This window comes from Rhinopithecus bieti, unplaced genomic scaffold, assembly GCF_001698545.2.
Source record: "Rhinopithecus bieti isolate Rb0 unplaced genomic scaffold, ASM169854v2 scaffold_10347, whole genome shotgun sequence".
Classification (NCBI taxonomy): domain Eukaryota; kingdom Metazoa; phylum Chordata; class Mammalia; order Primates; family Cercopithecidae; genus Rhinopithecus; species Rhinopithecus bieti.
The window spans coordinates 560,567-574,625 of record NW_016806836.1 but is presented as its reverse complement, the minus strand read 5'-3'; the positions used below and the strand labels follow the sequence as shown (position 1 = coordinate 574,625).

General features: G+C 42.7%; 1 protein-coding gene across 1 annotated transcript in view; it reads right to left on the bottom strand.

Moving 5' to 3' along the window:
• The window catches only part of ZMYND8 (zinc finger MYND-type containing 8), a 152,753-nt gene that overhangs the window by 80,364 nt on the left and 58,330 nt on the right, over positions 1-14,059 (bottom strand). The window contains 4 exon segments of the mRNA XM_017877885.1: positions 501-588; positions 2,943-3,035; positions 5,656-5,769; positions 9,723-9,941. Of these exon segments, the coding sequence (XP_017733374.1) occupies positions 501-588; positions 2,943-3,035; positions 5,656-5,769; positions 9,723-9,941 (514 nt within the window).

The following is a 14,059-nucleotide window of genomic DNA, read 5'->3' as shown; positions in this document are numbered from 1 at the left end:
ACTGTATGACAGCAGCCAGAAACACAAGAGAACTACCTCGGACTCCATTTATATGAAATTCTACAAGAAGCAAAGCTAATCTATCCTAACACAAAGCAGAAAGTGGTTCCTGTTGAGAGTGGGTTTCCTAGAAAAGGGCATGTACGAGAATCCAACAGGCTGATAGGAATGTTCTGGATCTTGTGGTTACACATTTGAAAAATTCAATGAATATAAACATAAAATCTGCGTTTTATTTTATGCAATTATACTTCCATTAAAACAAGGTTTGTAGAAACAACACCAAAAGGTAGCAGCACCATGCAGCCGCAAGCCACTTTAGATGTCAGTTCATACCTTAAAATGAACTTGGTCACTGCCTCCTATTCACACATATTAGCACAATCGATACAGAAGTATTCTCAGTATGAATTACGAGCCTGATTTTTGATGAAGGGCAGGAATTTGTGCAACACATACACAGCACACTCTCTTTCTTAGGAGTCATCTAAGCCACTCACCCCCATTATAAATGATGCAGTTGTGCAAAATCCACTTTGCATCAGCCAGGAAGGCTTCTGTGCAGCCATACATTTTCTTTTTCGCGTTCTGGGAAGAAAAGCGATGAGGCATAATCACAGTGAGTCTAGACAAGCCACAGTCAGTGACTCTTGTGTCCCCACATAATTTTTGTAGCAGTCATTTGCCAAATCAATTAGTGTTCTTCCACTCATTTCCCAAGATGCTTCTTTTTAACCTACCGCACACTGACTAAAGAACATTTTAATTTTAGATCTATAACCCTATAAAAATGCACTCTTTGAATTTATCACAATAACTGGAATTTTCTCATTTTATAGTAGCTATCATTTATCATGTAACTTCTTCCAATAAACAGGGTAGTTTACTTATTTACTTTTTTTTTTTTTAAGGTGGAGTTTCGCTCTTATTGCCCAGGCAGGAGTGCAGTGGCGCAATCTCGGCTCACTGCAACCTCCGCTTCCCGGGTTCAGGCGATTCCCTTGCCTCAGCCTCCCGAGTAGCTGGGATTACAGGCATGTACCACTATGCCCAGCTAATTTTAAGTAGAGACAGGGTTTTTCCACGTCGGTCAGGCTGGTCTTGAACTCCTGACCTCAGGTGATCTGCCTGCCTTGGCCTCCCAAACTGCTGGGATTACAGGTGTGAGCCACCGCGCCTGGACAAACAGGACATTATTTATTATTAATACATATTTATACATTATTTATTATTAGTCTTATGGTCTCACACAAACCTCACAATAATTTAATGAAGTACTTATTACCATACCCATTTTACAGAAAGGCAAACTGAGGTACAGTAATGTTAAGGAACGTTATCTAAAATTCCACAGCTCTTAACTTATAAAGTTAGGTTTCCAACTCCATCTCTTTTGAATGACTCCTTTTTCCACCATACCATGAAGGTATGTGCAATTTCCTAAAAACAGACTGGATTTATGGTTTGGAGTTATCAGGGAAGACAATATGAAGTAATGTTTCTTCCTCATGGATGCATTTCACTGCCCATATTTTGCTGCAAACAGTTTGAAAATCAGCATCCATCAGTTTGATGTGGACAATCTAAAGTGTTCCAAGTATAATTTTCAGCATGGAATTTCAGCATGAACTTTTAAAACTTTCAGGCATTTGGCTGGGTGCGGTGGCTCAAGCCTGTAATCCCAGCATTTTGGGAGGCCGAGACGGGCGGATCACGAGTTCAGGAGATCAAGACCATCCTGGCTAACACAGTGAAACTCCGTCTCTACTAAAAAAAATTCAAAAAACTAGCCAGGCGAGGTGGCGGGCACCTATAGTCCCAGCTACTTGGGAGGCTGAGGCGGGAGAATGGTGTAAACCCAGGAGGCTTAGCTTGCAGTGAGCTGAGATCTGGCCACTGCACTCCAGCCTGGGCGACACAGAGACTCCGTCTCAGAAAAAANCCATACCATGAAGGTATGTGCAATTTCCTAAAAACAGACTGGATTTATGGTTTGGAGTTATCAGGGAAGACAATATGAAGTAATGTTTCTTCCTCATGGATGCATTTCACTGCCCATATTTTGCTGCAAACAGTTTGAAAATCAGCATCCATCAGTTTGATGTGGACAATCTAAAGTGTTCCAAGTATAATTTTCAGCATGGAATTTCAGCATGAACTTTTAAAACTTTCAGGCATTTGGCTGGGTGCGGTGGCTCAAGCCTGTAATCCCAGCATTTTGGGAGGCCGAGACGGGCGGATCACGAGTTCAGGAGATCAAGACCATCCTGGCTAACACAGTGAAACTCCGTCTCTACTAAAAAAAATTCAAAAAACTAGCCAGGCGAGGTGGCGGGCACCTATAGTCCCAGCTACTCGGGAGGCTGAGGCGGGAGAATGGTGTAAACCCAGGAGGCTTAGCTTGCAGTGAGCTGAGATCTGGCCACTGCACTCCAGCCTGGGCGACACAGAGACTCCGTCTCAGAAAAAAAAAAAAAAAACCTTCAGGCATTCAAGAAATATCCTAATCAGTAGAATAAGTCAAATTCTAAGAAGCCACATCTTTATTGTTAATCTGGAGGCTTCCCAGACACTTAATTTTCTCTTCTTCCTTCCTGCTGCTCTCATTAGCACCTCCGAAAGAAAGAAGAGGTTAACGTTCAACTCAATCAAATCACTAACTCTTAGAAGCTACAGCTTTTGCAGGTAAAAAGCTAGAATCACTCGTGAAAGTATTACCAAAGAATTTCAACATTCCACTGCAATCTTGGAAGAATGTTACAAAAGAAAGACGTTAGAGAATCAAGAGTTCTTCTATCCAAATAAAGGAGCAATGAAAATGCAGAGAAACAATTTAAGATTGTTATGTCCAACTTGAGATAGAGTATGGGCAATGAGGGAAGAAGAGCCTTAGGCGTCTCAGCTGTGGGCTACAATGGTGAGGTTCTTTGATGGAGGCCAACCTTTTCCAAAGTACAAAGGTCCATTGGATGGAAGATGTATTCCGCATAGTCAGGGTGCTGTTCCAATGGAACAGGCTTCTGGAATGCGTCTGTCTACAAAAGAGAAGATATGCACACCCATCATTACTATGGAGAATCAAGCATTAATGCTAACAAACAGCTTGAAAAATGGAGACAACTTTTCAGATAATAAAGTTCTGAAGGTTTCCATAAAGGATGACCTTGGGGAGCTCCAAATTGTCTACCTTCTAATTCTGCCTGGTTATTGATAATTATGAGCCCAACTGTGATCCGATTTTATTCTTGGTTTTCAATACACACTCAAGAAACAGATCCTGTCTTCTTACATTAAGATTGACAATTACAATATGCACTGTAAGTTAAAAAGATGCTTTAACAAAATCAGCAACTTTCTCCTGACTGATTTGACGTTCAATGATTTATTTGAGAAATTAACGCCTTCTTCAATTTTTCTTCTTGGTCTTTAATTCTATGGATTAACAAGTCTACATGACTCATTCTTTTGTAAACAGTCATTAGCACATATAATTTAGCCTATGAAAATCGAAAGTAATTCCTTGCCACACTCAACATAAAATTATACTATAGCAAAAAAAAAAAAAAATTGTGCAAACCAAACTAAGCAAACTAGTGTTTCCACTGATTGAGATTGTATTTAAAAGAGACTAATTTGTTAAAGGTTCTCAATTGAAGGGTATCCAATTGGCATGCTCTAAATTTTTATCATCTCATCAAAATTTCAGAATATAATCTCAAAGCAAAAGCTTCCTTTTTTTTTAAAGAAATAAAACCACCGTGATTAGCCCCAAGAATCTAAATTTAGCCCCAAGAATCTACATTTCTGTACAGTAATGGACTTAGACAGCAAACTCTCAGGAGTTCTACAAAGGGTCCCCACTAGCCCCTATGGTGCCTTTGTGCAAATCGGGTACGGGGCGCCACATCCGCAAGTTTCTCTAGATTCGTCTATAGGTGCCAGGTGCAGTGACTCATGCCTGTGATCCCAGCACTTTGGGAGGCTGAGGCAGGAGGATCATTTAAGGCCAGAAGTTCAAGACTAGCCTGGTAACACAGCGAGACCCTGTCATTACAAAACACCAATAATAAAAAAGTTAGCTGGGTGTGGCGGTATAGTTCCAGCTACTTGAGAGTCTGAGGTGGGAGCATCGCCTGAGCCCAGGAGGCTGACGGTGCAGTAAGCTATGATTGCGCTCCAGCCTAGGCAACAAAGCAACAGTCTGCCTCCAAAAAAAGAAAAGAAGGAAGGGAGGGATGGAGGAAGGGAGGGAGGGAAAATATTCATCTATAGAAAAAATGTCATAATATGCTTATTATATTGTCAAAATAATATTTTTTCAAGAACAAGTTATTTTTCTGCCATTTTCGTGAAAAGTATTATGATAAATATACAAAACCACAGTGGCTATGGTACGACCTGGGACTCACAGGTGGGGCACCTATGTGAGGTACACAATTGGCCAGCCCTGTCCCACATGCAGATTTTCCTCAAGGGGCAAAGGCTGTATATCAAATCCCATCTCAAAATTGAAGGAACTAACCAAAATCTCACCCTCTATGGAAAAGTCACTGATTGAGTTTTCCTTGAAAGTTCCATCACCAGATCTGGGACATAAATAAACTGTGTTGTGCTCAGCTTCCTCACTGAAATAGATTTTCCTAACTCCCATGGGAAGGAGCACAAAGCTCCCCTTGCTGGGTGTTGTATGAGGTTTCACTTTGCAACCAATCAGAATTTTCAATCCCCCTCAACGTTTTACTATGTCATTGCCCAAATTATACGGTTTGGTTCTGTGTCCCCACCCAACCTCATCTCAAATTTTAATCCCTATATGTCAAGGGAGGAACCTGGTGGGAGGTGACTGGATCATGGGGGTGGTTTCCCCCATCCTGTTCTCATGATAGTGAGTGAGTTCTCACAAGATCTTGTAGTTTAAAAGTGTTTGGCACTTCCCACCCCACTTCTCTTGCTGCCATGTAAGATGTGCCTTGCTACGCCTTCGCCTTCCACCATCACTGTAAGTTTCCTGAGGCCTCCCTAGCCATGCAGAACTGTGAGTCAAATAAACCTCTTTTCTGGCCAGGCACAGGGGCTCATGCCTGTAATCCCAGCACTTTGGGAGGCCGAGGCTGGAGGATCTCTTGAGGTCAGGAGTTTGAGACCAGCCTGGCCAACATGATAAAACCCCGTTTCTACTAAAAATACAAAAAAAAAAATTAGCCCATGTGGTGGCGGGAGCCTGTAATCCCACCTACTGGGGAGGCAGAGGCATGAGAATCACTTGAACCTGGGAGGTGGAGGTTACAATGAGCCGAGATGAATCACACCACTGCACTCCAGCCTGGTTGACAGGGCAAGTCTCTGTCTCAAAAACACAAAAAAACAAAAAACCTTTTTTCTTCATAAATTACTCAGTCGCAGGTAATATCTTTAAAATAGTGTGGAAAGAGACTAATGTACCAATTAAACTCCTTTGAGACATACAGTGCTTACTACTACAGAGAATTAACTGAATGGCATCATACCTCATGTGTGATTTACACATACTTGAATTTGGGGACACAAGGAGACCCAAAGAATACGTCAGGTGCCTAAAAAGCTAAGCTATTAACAGAACAAAACATATGTCATTACGTTCATTTACGTTTATACCAAGAGGAACTTTCTTCTTACCCCTGGCTGTTTCATTTTCTGAATGGCAAACTTGAGCAGGTAGGATAACTGTTCAATGGTGAGCATTGTCATGGCTTTACTCTGGGTCTCGATGCATTCTGCTACTGTTATTTTCTACAAGTCAAAGTCATACACAAATGTCCGGTTAGAAAAAAGAAATTACCATCCATGTACTGATTTCTATTTTTTCAGCCAACTCACAGACAAAAAGCAATTCTCATCCAAATGAGACTTGTTGTTTCACTTAGCAAAGACTCCTGGAACAAAATGTAACAGACCTACTGGAACAAAATGTACCATATCAGTGGGTAACTATTAAAAAACCTATCAATTTCCTTATCAGGAAGCATTTTTAGCTCAGGAAGGTGACAAAAGATGTGGGGTAGACAGGGGCCTGAAAAATCATTATTATTATAACCTTTAGGTTTCAAAAATGGGATATGAAAGGAAAGGCCAGGTGGGCATGGTGGCTCACGCCTGTAATCCCACCACTTGGGGAGGCTGAGGTGGGTGGATTGCTTGAGCCCAGGTGTTGGAGACCAGCCTGGCAACATGGTGAAACTCCATCTCTACAAAAAGTACAAAAATTAGCCAGGCATGGTGGCACGCGTCCATAGTCCCAACTACTTGGGATGCTGAGGTGGGAGGATGGCTTGAGCCTGGGAGGCAGAGGCTGCAGTGAGCCATGATTGCGCCACTGCACTCTAGCCTGGGTGACAGAGTGAGATCCTGTCTCAAAAATATATATGCATAAAAAAAGAAAGTAAAGGCCATGGATGATTTCAGGGTGATTACTTCACAGGATTAATACTTATCAACCATTTATCCTGATCCTCTTAAGGTTCTGGGCTGTCATTCAGGAAACTGACAAGGCATTAATTCAATGACATCACTGATAGAAAGGGACAGACTTCCCTGCAGAAAGATTACAAAGGAAAGCAGTGGACTAATAATACATATGACTTCATTGTCCATCTCCCTTACTTTGAACCCACCTAAGGCGCTGTGTCAAACTACACAAGAAGCACAACCTAACCTAACTGTCTATCTCCATGGGCAATAGATATCAGCTCATAAGGGAAACTCCCATCAAAGAAGAGACCTAGAGGAACGTCTGAAACCAGATTCTGCTATGTAAATCTGGTACTATATCTTAAGGCTTCAGAATCCTTATGTAGCAGCAACAACAAAAATAGCAAATTCTGATCATGTCAGGAAACACTCTTTAACCATCTGTGTAGGGAGAGCTGAGAAAAGTTTTCTCCAATTAATTTGGATTCAGTTTCCATTTTTCACATCTCTGGGGCCTCCAAAAGGAACTCTCAGATGTGTCTCGTTGGTTGTCGAGGAAAAGGCCAACACAAGAGTCACTCAGAAGCTGAAAACAGTGCATGACGCACGCATCTATTTGCTTAGCTACCAGAGCCTGCAACATTCAGTCTTCCCAGTTGACTGCCATAACAACTCATCCCTGGAAGAAATTCAGGGCCCAAAATCTCAGACACAGAGCACCTGTTTGTTTGAATCTGGTTTGTTTCCAGGTAACTTATCCATGGCAAACACTTGGGCTGCCTGCCGAACTATCATTCATTCCCTCTCGCCCGCACTCCTTCTTCCTGGCTGGCAGTGCCTGGTTCCCACAACACAAAAAGCACCACATAAGCAATTTTCAAGGCTTTTTTGTACAAGAACTCGTGATGCAATACTGACCAATGAGCCCAGGGGCAAATCAGCTGGGGGATGATGGACAAATCTTTCTGCCGGATAAAAAGAGATGCAAGGAGAGACACCCTCCTTTTGGGAGAATTTCTGTCTATCCACACATAATACCTGAACCCCAGCAGTCAACTTACGGCTTGGAGAACATGTCACCTCAACAATGAGATGGAAAGCGTCTGGCTCTGAATAAACTCTGGCCTGGCCCTGCCTCTGGGTTCTGATGATAATAAATCCATATTGTTTCAGCCCCGGTTCCATCAGGAACTAGTGCTTGTATTAACAACTATTTTTTGTTGGCTGGGCACAGTGGCTCACACCTGTAATCCCAACAATTTGGGAGGTCGAGGTGGGAGGACCGCTTAAGCCTAGGAGGTCAAGACCAGCCTAGGTAACATAGCAAGATCCTGTCTCTACAAAAGACTTAGTAAGTAGCTAGGTGTGGTGGTGTGTACCTATGGTCCCAGGTACTCAGGAGGCTCAGGTGGGAGGATCACTTGAGCCCAGGTGGTCAGGGCTGCAGTGAGCATGATCTCATTACTGCACTCCAGCCTGGGCAACAGAACAAGACCATGTCTCAAACAAAAATAAAAGAACTATTATTTGCAGCAAAAGCATCCTATCAGAGCTGCTGTCATCTTTGCAATATCATTAAACAACTGGAAAAAGCTGGCCAAGACCAAAGAAAATCGGTGAAGGTTCCAGATCCCATGACAATGTAGTAGAATGGGGTCAGCCTCTGAGTGCAGGAGGACGCCGCTGTACGATGCAAACCCTACATATTTCTCCATCTAGAGTAACCCAAAGAGAATAGCAGCCACCTTTTGCCATATTAGAGAGGACACCATTACAGTATCATCATCATCATATTGATTTGATGTCTACTTTGTTTTTGTGTATTTCTTGTTTTTCTCCTCTCCCTACACAAAAGCATGACAGATACTGTCCTATAGCTTGCTTTTTTTCCTACTAAAGGCATCTGGATGATCTTTCCATTTCACATAGAAAGCTTCCTCATTTGAGATCAAACTCCAATATACCTTTTTTTTTTCTTTTTTTGAGACATGGCCTTGCTTTATTGTCCAGGCTAGAATGCAGTAGCATGATTACAGCTCACTGCAGCCTCAATCATCTGGGCTCAAGTGATCCTCCAAGCTCACTCTCCCAAGTAGCCAGGACTACAGACACATACCACCATGCCTGGCTAATTTTTTAAAACTTTCTGTAGAAATGGGGGTCTCCCTATGTTGCCCAGACAGGTCTTGAACTCCTGGGATCAAGCAATCCTCCTGCCTCGGTCTCCCAAAGTGCTGGGATTACAGTCATGAGCCACCACATTCAGCCTCCAATGTATTTTTGAATCCAAGAGACATTCCACATCAAGTAATTGTGGAGACAACATTTTTATTTTCAGCAATTCAAAACAAACATCAGAGTCGGGGGTCTCCAAGAACAGGAGCCACCTCAGAACGGTGGAAACTCTAATAGTTGGCTTCATAAAGGGTGCCTGGGCTTTGCTATATAGGAGGCATACACACTGCGTGACTACACCCGTGCACTGCTGCCTCTGGCCGTCTGCCTAGAGGGTGTCCCCCAAATGGCTGCATGGCTCACTCCTCTCCTTCATCAAGTCTTTCTCAAATTTTAGTAAGATTTTCCCAGACCACCACATTCAAAATGAAAACACTTTGCACCCCTTTGGACTTCCTATTCCCATCCTCAATTTGTTTTCTTCACAGCACTTTTCTTTTAACTCATTATATGGAACATTATTTATTTTGGTTTTTGTCCTTTTCTGCTGGGGAAAAAAAAAAAAAGATTCATGCCAGTTTTTGTGCACTGTCAAATCCCCAGCACCTAACAGGCACTCAAGAAATACTTGTTGCACAAAAGAAAGCATCAGACGGCCACCACAGGGAACATGCAACCAAACGTGGTCTTCTCAGCTTAGTTACCGCTGACGATTCGATGATGAGGCAGGCAACAACATCCAAGGTGGAGAAGAACAGCAGGAGATCTTTTCAAAATGTGTGAGCCATTCGTGATTTAGGAGTTAACTTTCAAAAAGTTCATCATAGAAGATACAGAAACGACGACTACAGATCTCCAAGGAATCCAAGGACTCATGACAAACCAGAAATAATATTCCGTGCAATTGTCTTTCCAAGAGCTGCAGTACTGCAGCCACTGCCGGTGGTGGTCAAGAAGCGGGTGACCCGGATAGAACAGGTGGAAAGCAAGAAATTTCTCTTTTCCATCTATCCGGATTATTTGTAAATTTAAAAATAAAAGGAAGAAAGAGAAAGGAGAGGAAACGAGGCAGGTAATGCATTCATTCATCAGGAACTAACCTCACATTCAGGACAAAACCAGTCCCCCTCTGGTTCCGATGTCAGTCTCAGACACTTAGCGTGATAAACCCGGGGACAGAGCTCACAGCAAAGGACTTGGCCTTCCCGGTGACAAACCCAGCAGTAGAAATCATTTCGTCCATCCTGCGGTACAACATCAACAGGGTCTGTGGTGAGTGGCTGCTTCATATAGTAAAACGGACCATGTCTTAGTTCTGACTGAAATGTAGGCAAGAAAGACAGGTTTGGTTTCAAAACAAATGTGCATTCTCAAAAGCAATTTGAACAAGTACATCAATAACAACAAAAGAAAATTACAGCATTTCACAAATTCATTAAAAAGCCAAACTATCTTAGGTTACTAAATACTTTATTAGCGAGTTGTTAAAATTATGAAGATTTTTCTTTTTTCTATTTGAAGAGGCCACGATTAAAAGCTGGTATCTAAGAGTTACAAGGCAGCCCTAGCAGAACAGCACACTGCCTACAACCCAGATCTACCTAGGTTCAGATTTTAACTCTACCATTAACCAGGTGCATGACCTTGGACAAGTCTCTTAACCTCTCAGCTTCAATTTTCTCATCTGTAAAATGGAGATGATAATACCTAACACTTCATGGTACTGTGTTGCTATTAAATGGGGTGATATAATCTACACCTACTGATCAAAATGCCACCATACTAACAGTGCCAATGTGGTTGGAAGCCCAGCTTACGGAAGTCCCAGTTTACAAAGCCAATAAAAGCGCAGTAGTTTGCCCTGGGATTCTTTAAATGGCAGACATTTAGAGAACAGATCAATAGCGTTTGAGTCACCAAAAAATGGTTATCTTTTTTATTTCTTTTTTTTTTTCCTTCAGAGACGGAGTCTCGCTCTGGCACCCAGGCTGGAGTGCAGTGGAGTGATCTCAGCTCACTGCAACCTCCGCCTCCCGGATTCAAGCCATTCTCCTGTCTCAGCCTCCCGAGTAGCTGGGACTACAGGTGTGTGCTATCACGCCTGGCTAATTTTCATAATTTTAGTAGAGATGGGGTTTCACCATGTTAGCCAGGCTGGTCTCCATCTCCTGACCTCGTGATCCGCCCACCTCGGCCTCCCAAAGTGCTGGGATTACAGGCGTGAGTCACTGCACCCGGCCAGTTATCTAATTTTTAAGTTTACCCCCAATACATAAAGTGTTTATGAGCCAACAAAAGGCTTCCTAAAGCCATAATTCTTGAACATGGTAGTTCCTTGTTTTTGCCAGGGAGCCATCTCTCTTATTTGACATCAGCAATGGCAGAAAGATGAGATAGGTGGCCAACTCATGGGAGCTCGACCTCTTCCTGGTGTATTATGGTATATTATGGAATATTATGTTATATTATGGAATCCAGCAAAGCCACACTTGAACATAAAAAGTCACTCAGGAGAGATTCATAATGAAAATGTCTATCAGAAACGAATACGAAATCCTATTTAGGAAGTACATGTGTAAGTCCAGTGGGAAGACATGGTAACTAGCTGTGTGGTCTTAGGAAAGCAACTCAACCCACTTTGAGCCTCAGTTCCCTGGCAATAAAACCATGGAGGACAGTTTATCCACAATCATATTCCCCACCCTTGAATAAATCTCACTGTATAACACGTTTCTTTTCTATCCTTCAGTAAAACACGATGGTGTTCTCCATAAATATCTTCTATGTTGTTGAGATCCTGCATACTTTTTGATGATACCACGAATGGGGATTTACTAAACGGTTATCGATGATACATAGAAATGTTGTCAGATTTCTAATACCGACCTCATATATAGACAGTTCCAATAGTTTATTGACTGAAAATCATAACTCTAAGTAACATCGGTTTTGTCTTTTCCTGTCTAATACTTGAACGTTACTTTTTGTTTTTTTGTTTTTGAGAAGGAGTTTCGCTCTGTCTCCCAGGCTGGAGTGCAGTGGCCGGATCTCAGCTCACTGCAAGCTCCGCCTCCCAGGTTTACACCATTTTCCTGCCTCAGCCTCCTGAGTAGCTGGGACTACAGGCGCCCGCCACCTCGCCCGGCTAGTTTTTTGTATTTTTTAGTAGAGATAGGGTTTCACTATGTTAGCCAGGATGGTCTCGACCTCCTGACCTCGTGATCCGCCCGTCTCGGCCTCCCAAAGTGCTGGGATTACAGGCTTGAGCCACCGTGCCCAGCCGTTACTTTTCTTTTTAATGGCTAGGACCTCCAAAATAATGTGCAAGAGTTGCCAAGATGGCAGGCACCCATATCTTGTTCCCAGCTTTTATTATGAGGTTTTGTTTAGTATTTGAGACAGGGTCTTGCTCTGTTGCCTAGGCTGGAGTGCAGTGGCAGGATCTCGGCTCACTGTAACCTCCACCTCTGAGGCTCCAGCAATCCTCCAGCCTCAGCCTCCCAAGTAGCTGGGACTACAGGTGAGCGCCACCGTGCACAACTAATTTTGTGCGTGTGTGTCTGTGTGCTTTTTTTTTTTTTTTTTTTTTTTTTTTTTTGTGGAGACTGGGTTTCACCATGTTACCCAGCCTGGTATTAAAAGGTTTTACTGTTCCCAAATGCCTGGTATTTCCACAATCGTTGATGAAGAGCTTGTAGATGCTTGTTTAGCAGATCTTTGTAAACCAATGTTTCTAAGCCTCTCTATTCTCATTTCTGCAAAGTAAGTAGCTAATACTTATAAATGTGATTGTATAATCCTTTTTTTTTTTTTTTTTTTGAGATGGTGTTTCGCTCTTATTGCCCAGGCTGGAGTGCAATGGTGCAATCTCGGCTCACTGCAACCTCTGCCTCCTAGGTTCAAGTGATTCTCCTGCCTCAGCCTCCTGAGTAGCTGGGATAACAGGCACCCACCACCACATCCAGGTAATTTTTTGCATTTTTAGTAGAGACAGGGTTTCACCATGTTGGCCATGATGGTCTCGAACTCCTGGCCTCAGGTGATCTGCCCACCTCTACCTCCCAGACTGCTGGGATTATAGGCGTTAGCTGCTGCTCCTGGTTGCATAATTCTTTAGCCCAGTTATTTCCCTGTGTCCTATCAACTTTTAAGATAGCACTCTACTTGGTTTCCAGGGAATACCAATATCACTGCTACAATATTTTTTTCATGTTACATTGTCAGCATGCTATTGCACACCATCTTCATTTTATCCTGACAATCACCCAAAAAGGTACTAAGAGCAATCCCTAATGAGAAAATCAGAAATCGAAAATGCTCCAAAATCCTTAAGTTTTTGAGCACTAACATGAAGCCACAAGTGGAAAATTCCACATCTGACCTCTTGTGATGAGTCACATATATTATTTAAAATATTGTATAAATTTACCTTCAGGCTATATGTATAAGGTATGTGATATGGTTTGGCTGCATCCCCACCCAAATCTTATCTTGATTTGTAATTCCCATAATCCCCATATGTCATGGGAGGGACCCCGTGGGAGGTAATTGAATCATGGAAGTGGTTACCTCCATGATGTTCTGGTGATAGTAAGTTCTCACAAGATCTGATGGTTTTATAAGGAGTTTCCCCCCTCTTCTCTCTGCATTTCTCCTTGAAGCAGCCATGTGAAGGACATGTTTGCTTCCCTTCCCCACCTTGATTTTACGTTTCCTGAGGCCTCCCCAGCCATGCTGAACTGTGAGTCAAACTGCCTTCCTTTATACATTACCCAGTCTCGGGTATGTCTTTATTAGCAGCATGAGAACAAACAAACTAATATAGTATGTATGAAACATAAATGAATTTTATGTTTAGACCAGGCATGGTGGCTCACGCCTGTAACAGCACTTTGGGAGGCCGAGACGGGTGGATCACCTGAGGTCAGGAGTTCCAGAACACCCTAGGCAACATGGTGAAACTCTATCTCTACAAAAAATATAAAAATTAATGGACAAACCTGTGCATTAAGGCATGGTGGCACATGCCTGTAATCCCAGCTCCTCAGGAGGCTGAGGCAGAAGAACTGCTTCAACCCAGGAGGCAGAGGTTGTAGTGAGTCAAGATGATGCCACTGCACTCCAGCCTCCAGGGCAAGACATCATCATCTCAAAATATCTATGTGTTTAGGCTTGGGTCCCATCCCCGAGATATCTCACTACGTATATGCAAATATTCCAAATTAAAAAAAAAAAAAAAAAAAAACTAAAAAACACTTCTGGTCCCAAGCATGAATAAGGGATACCCAACCCGTACTAGTCTTACTTGACATGTAGAAAACTTTGGTTACAGGCCGCCAGTGGCTCAAGCCTGTAATCCCAGCACTTTGGGAGGCCGAGACGGGCGGATCACGAGGTCAGGAGATCGAGATCATCCTGGCTAACACGGTGAAACCCC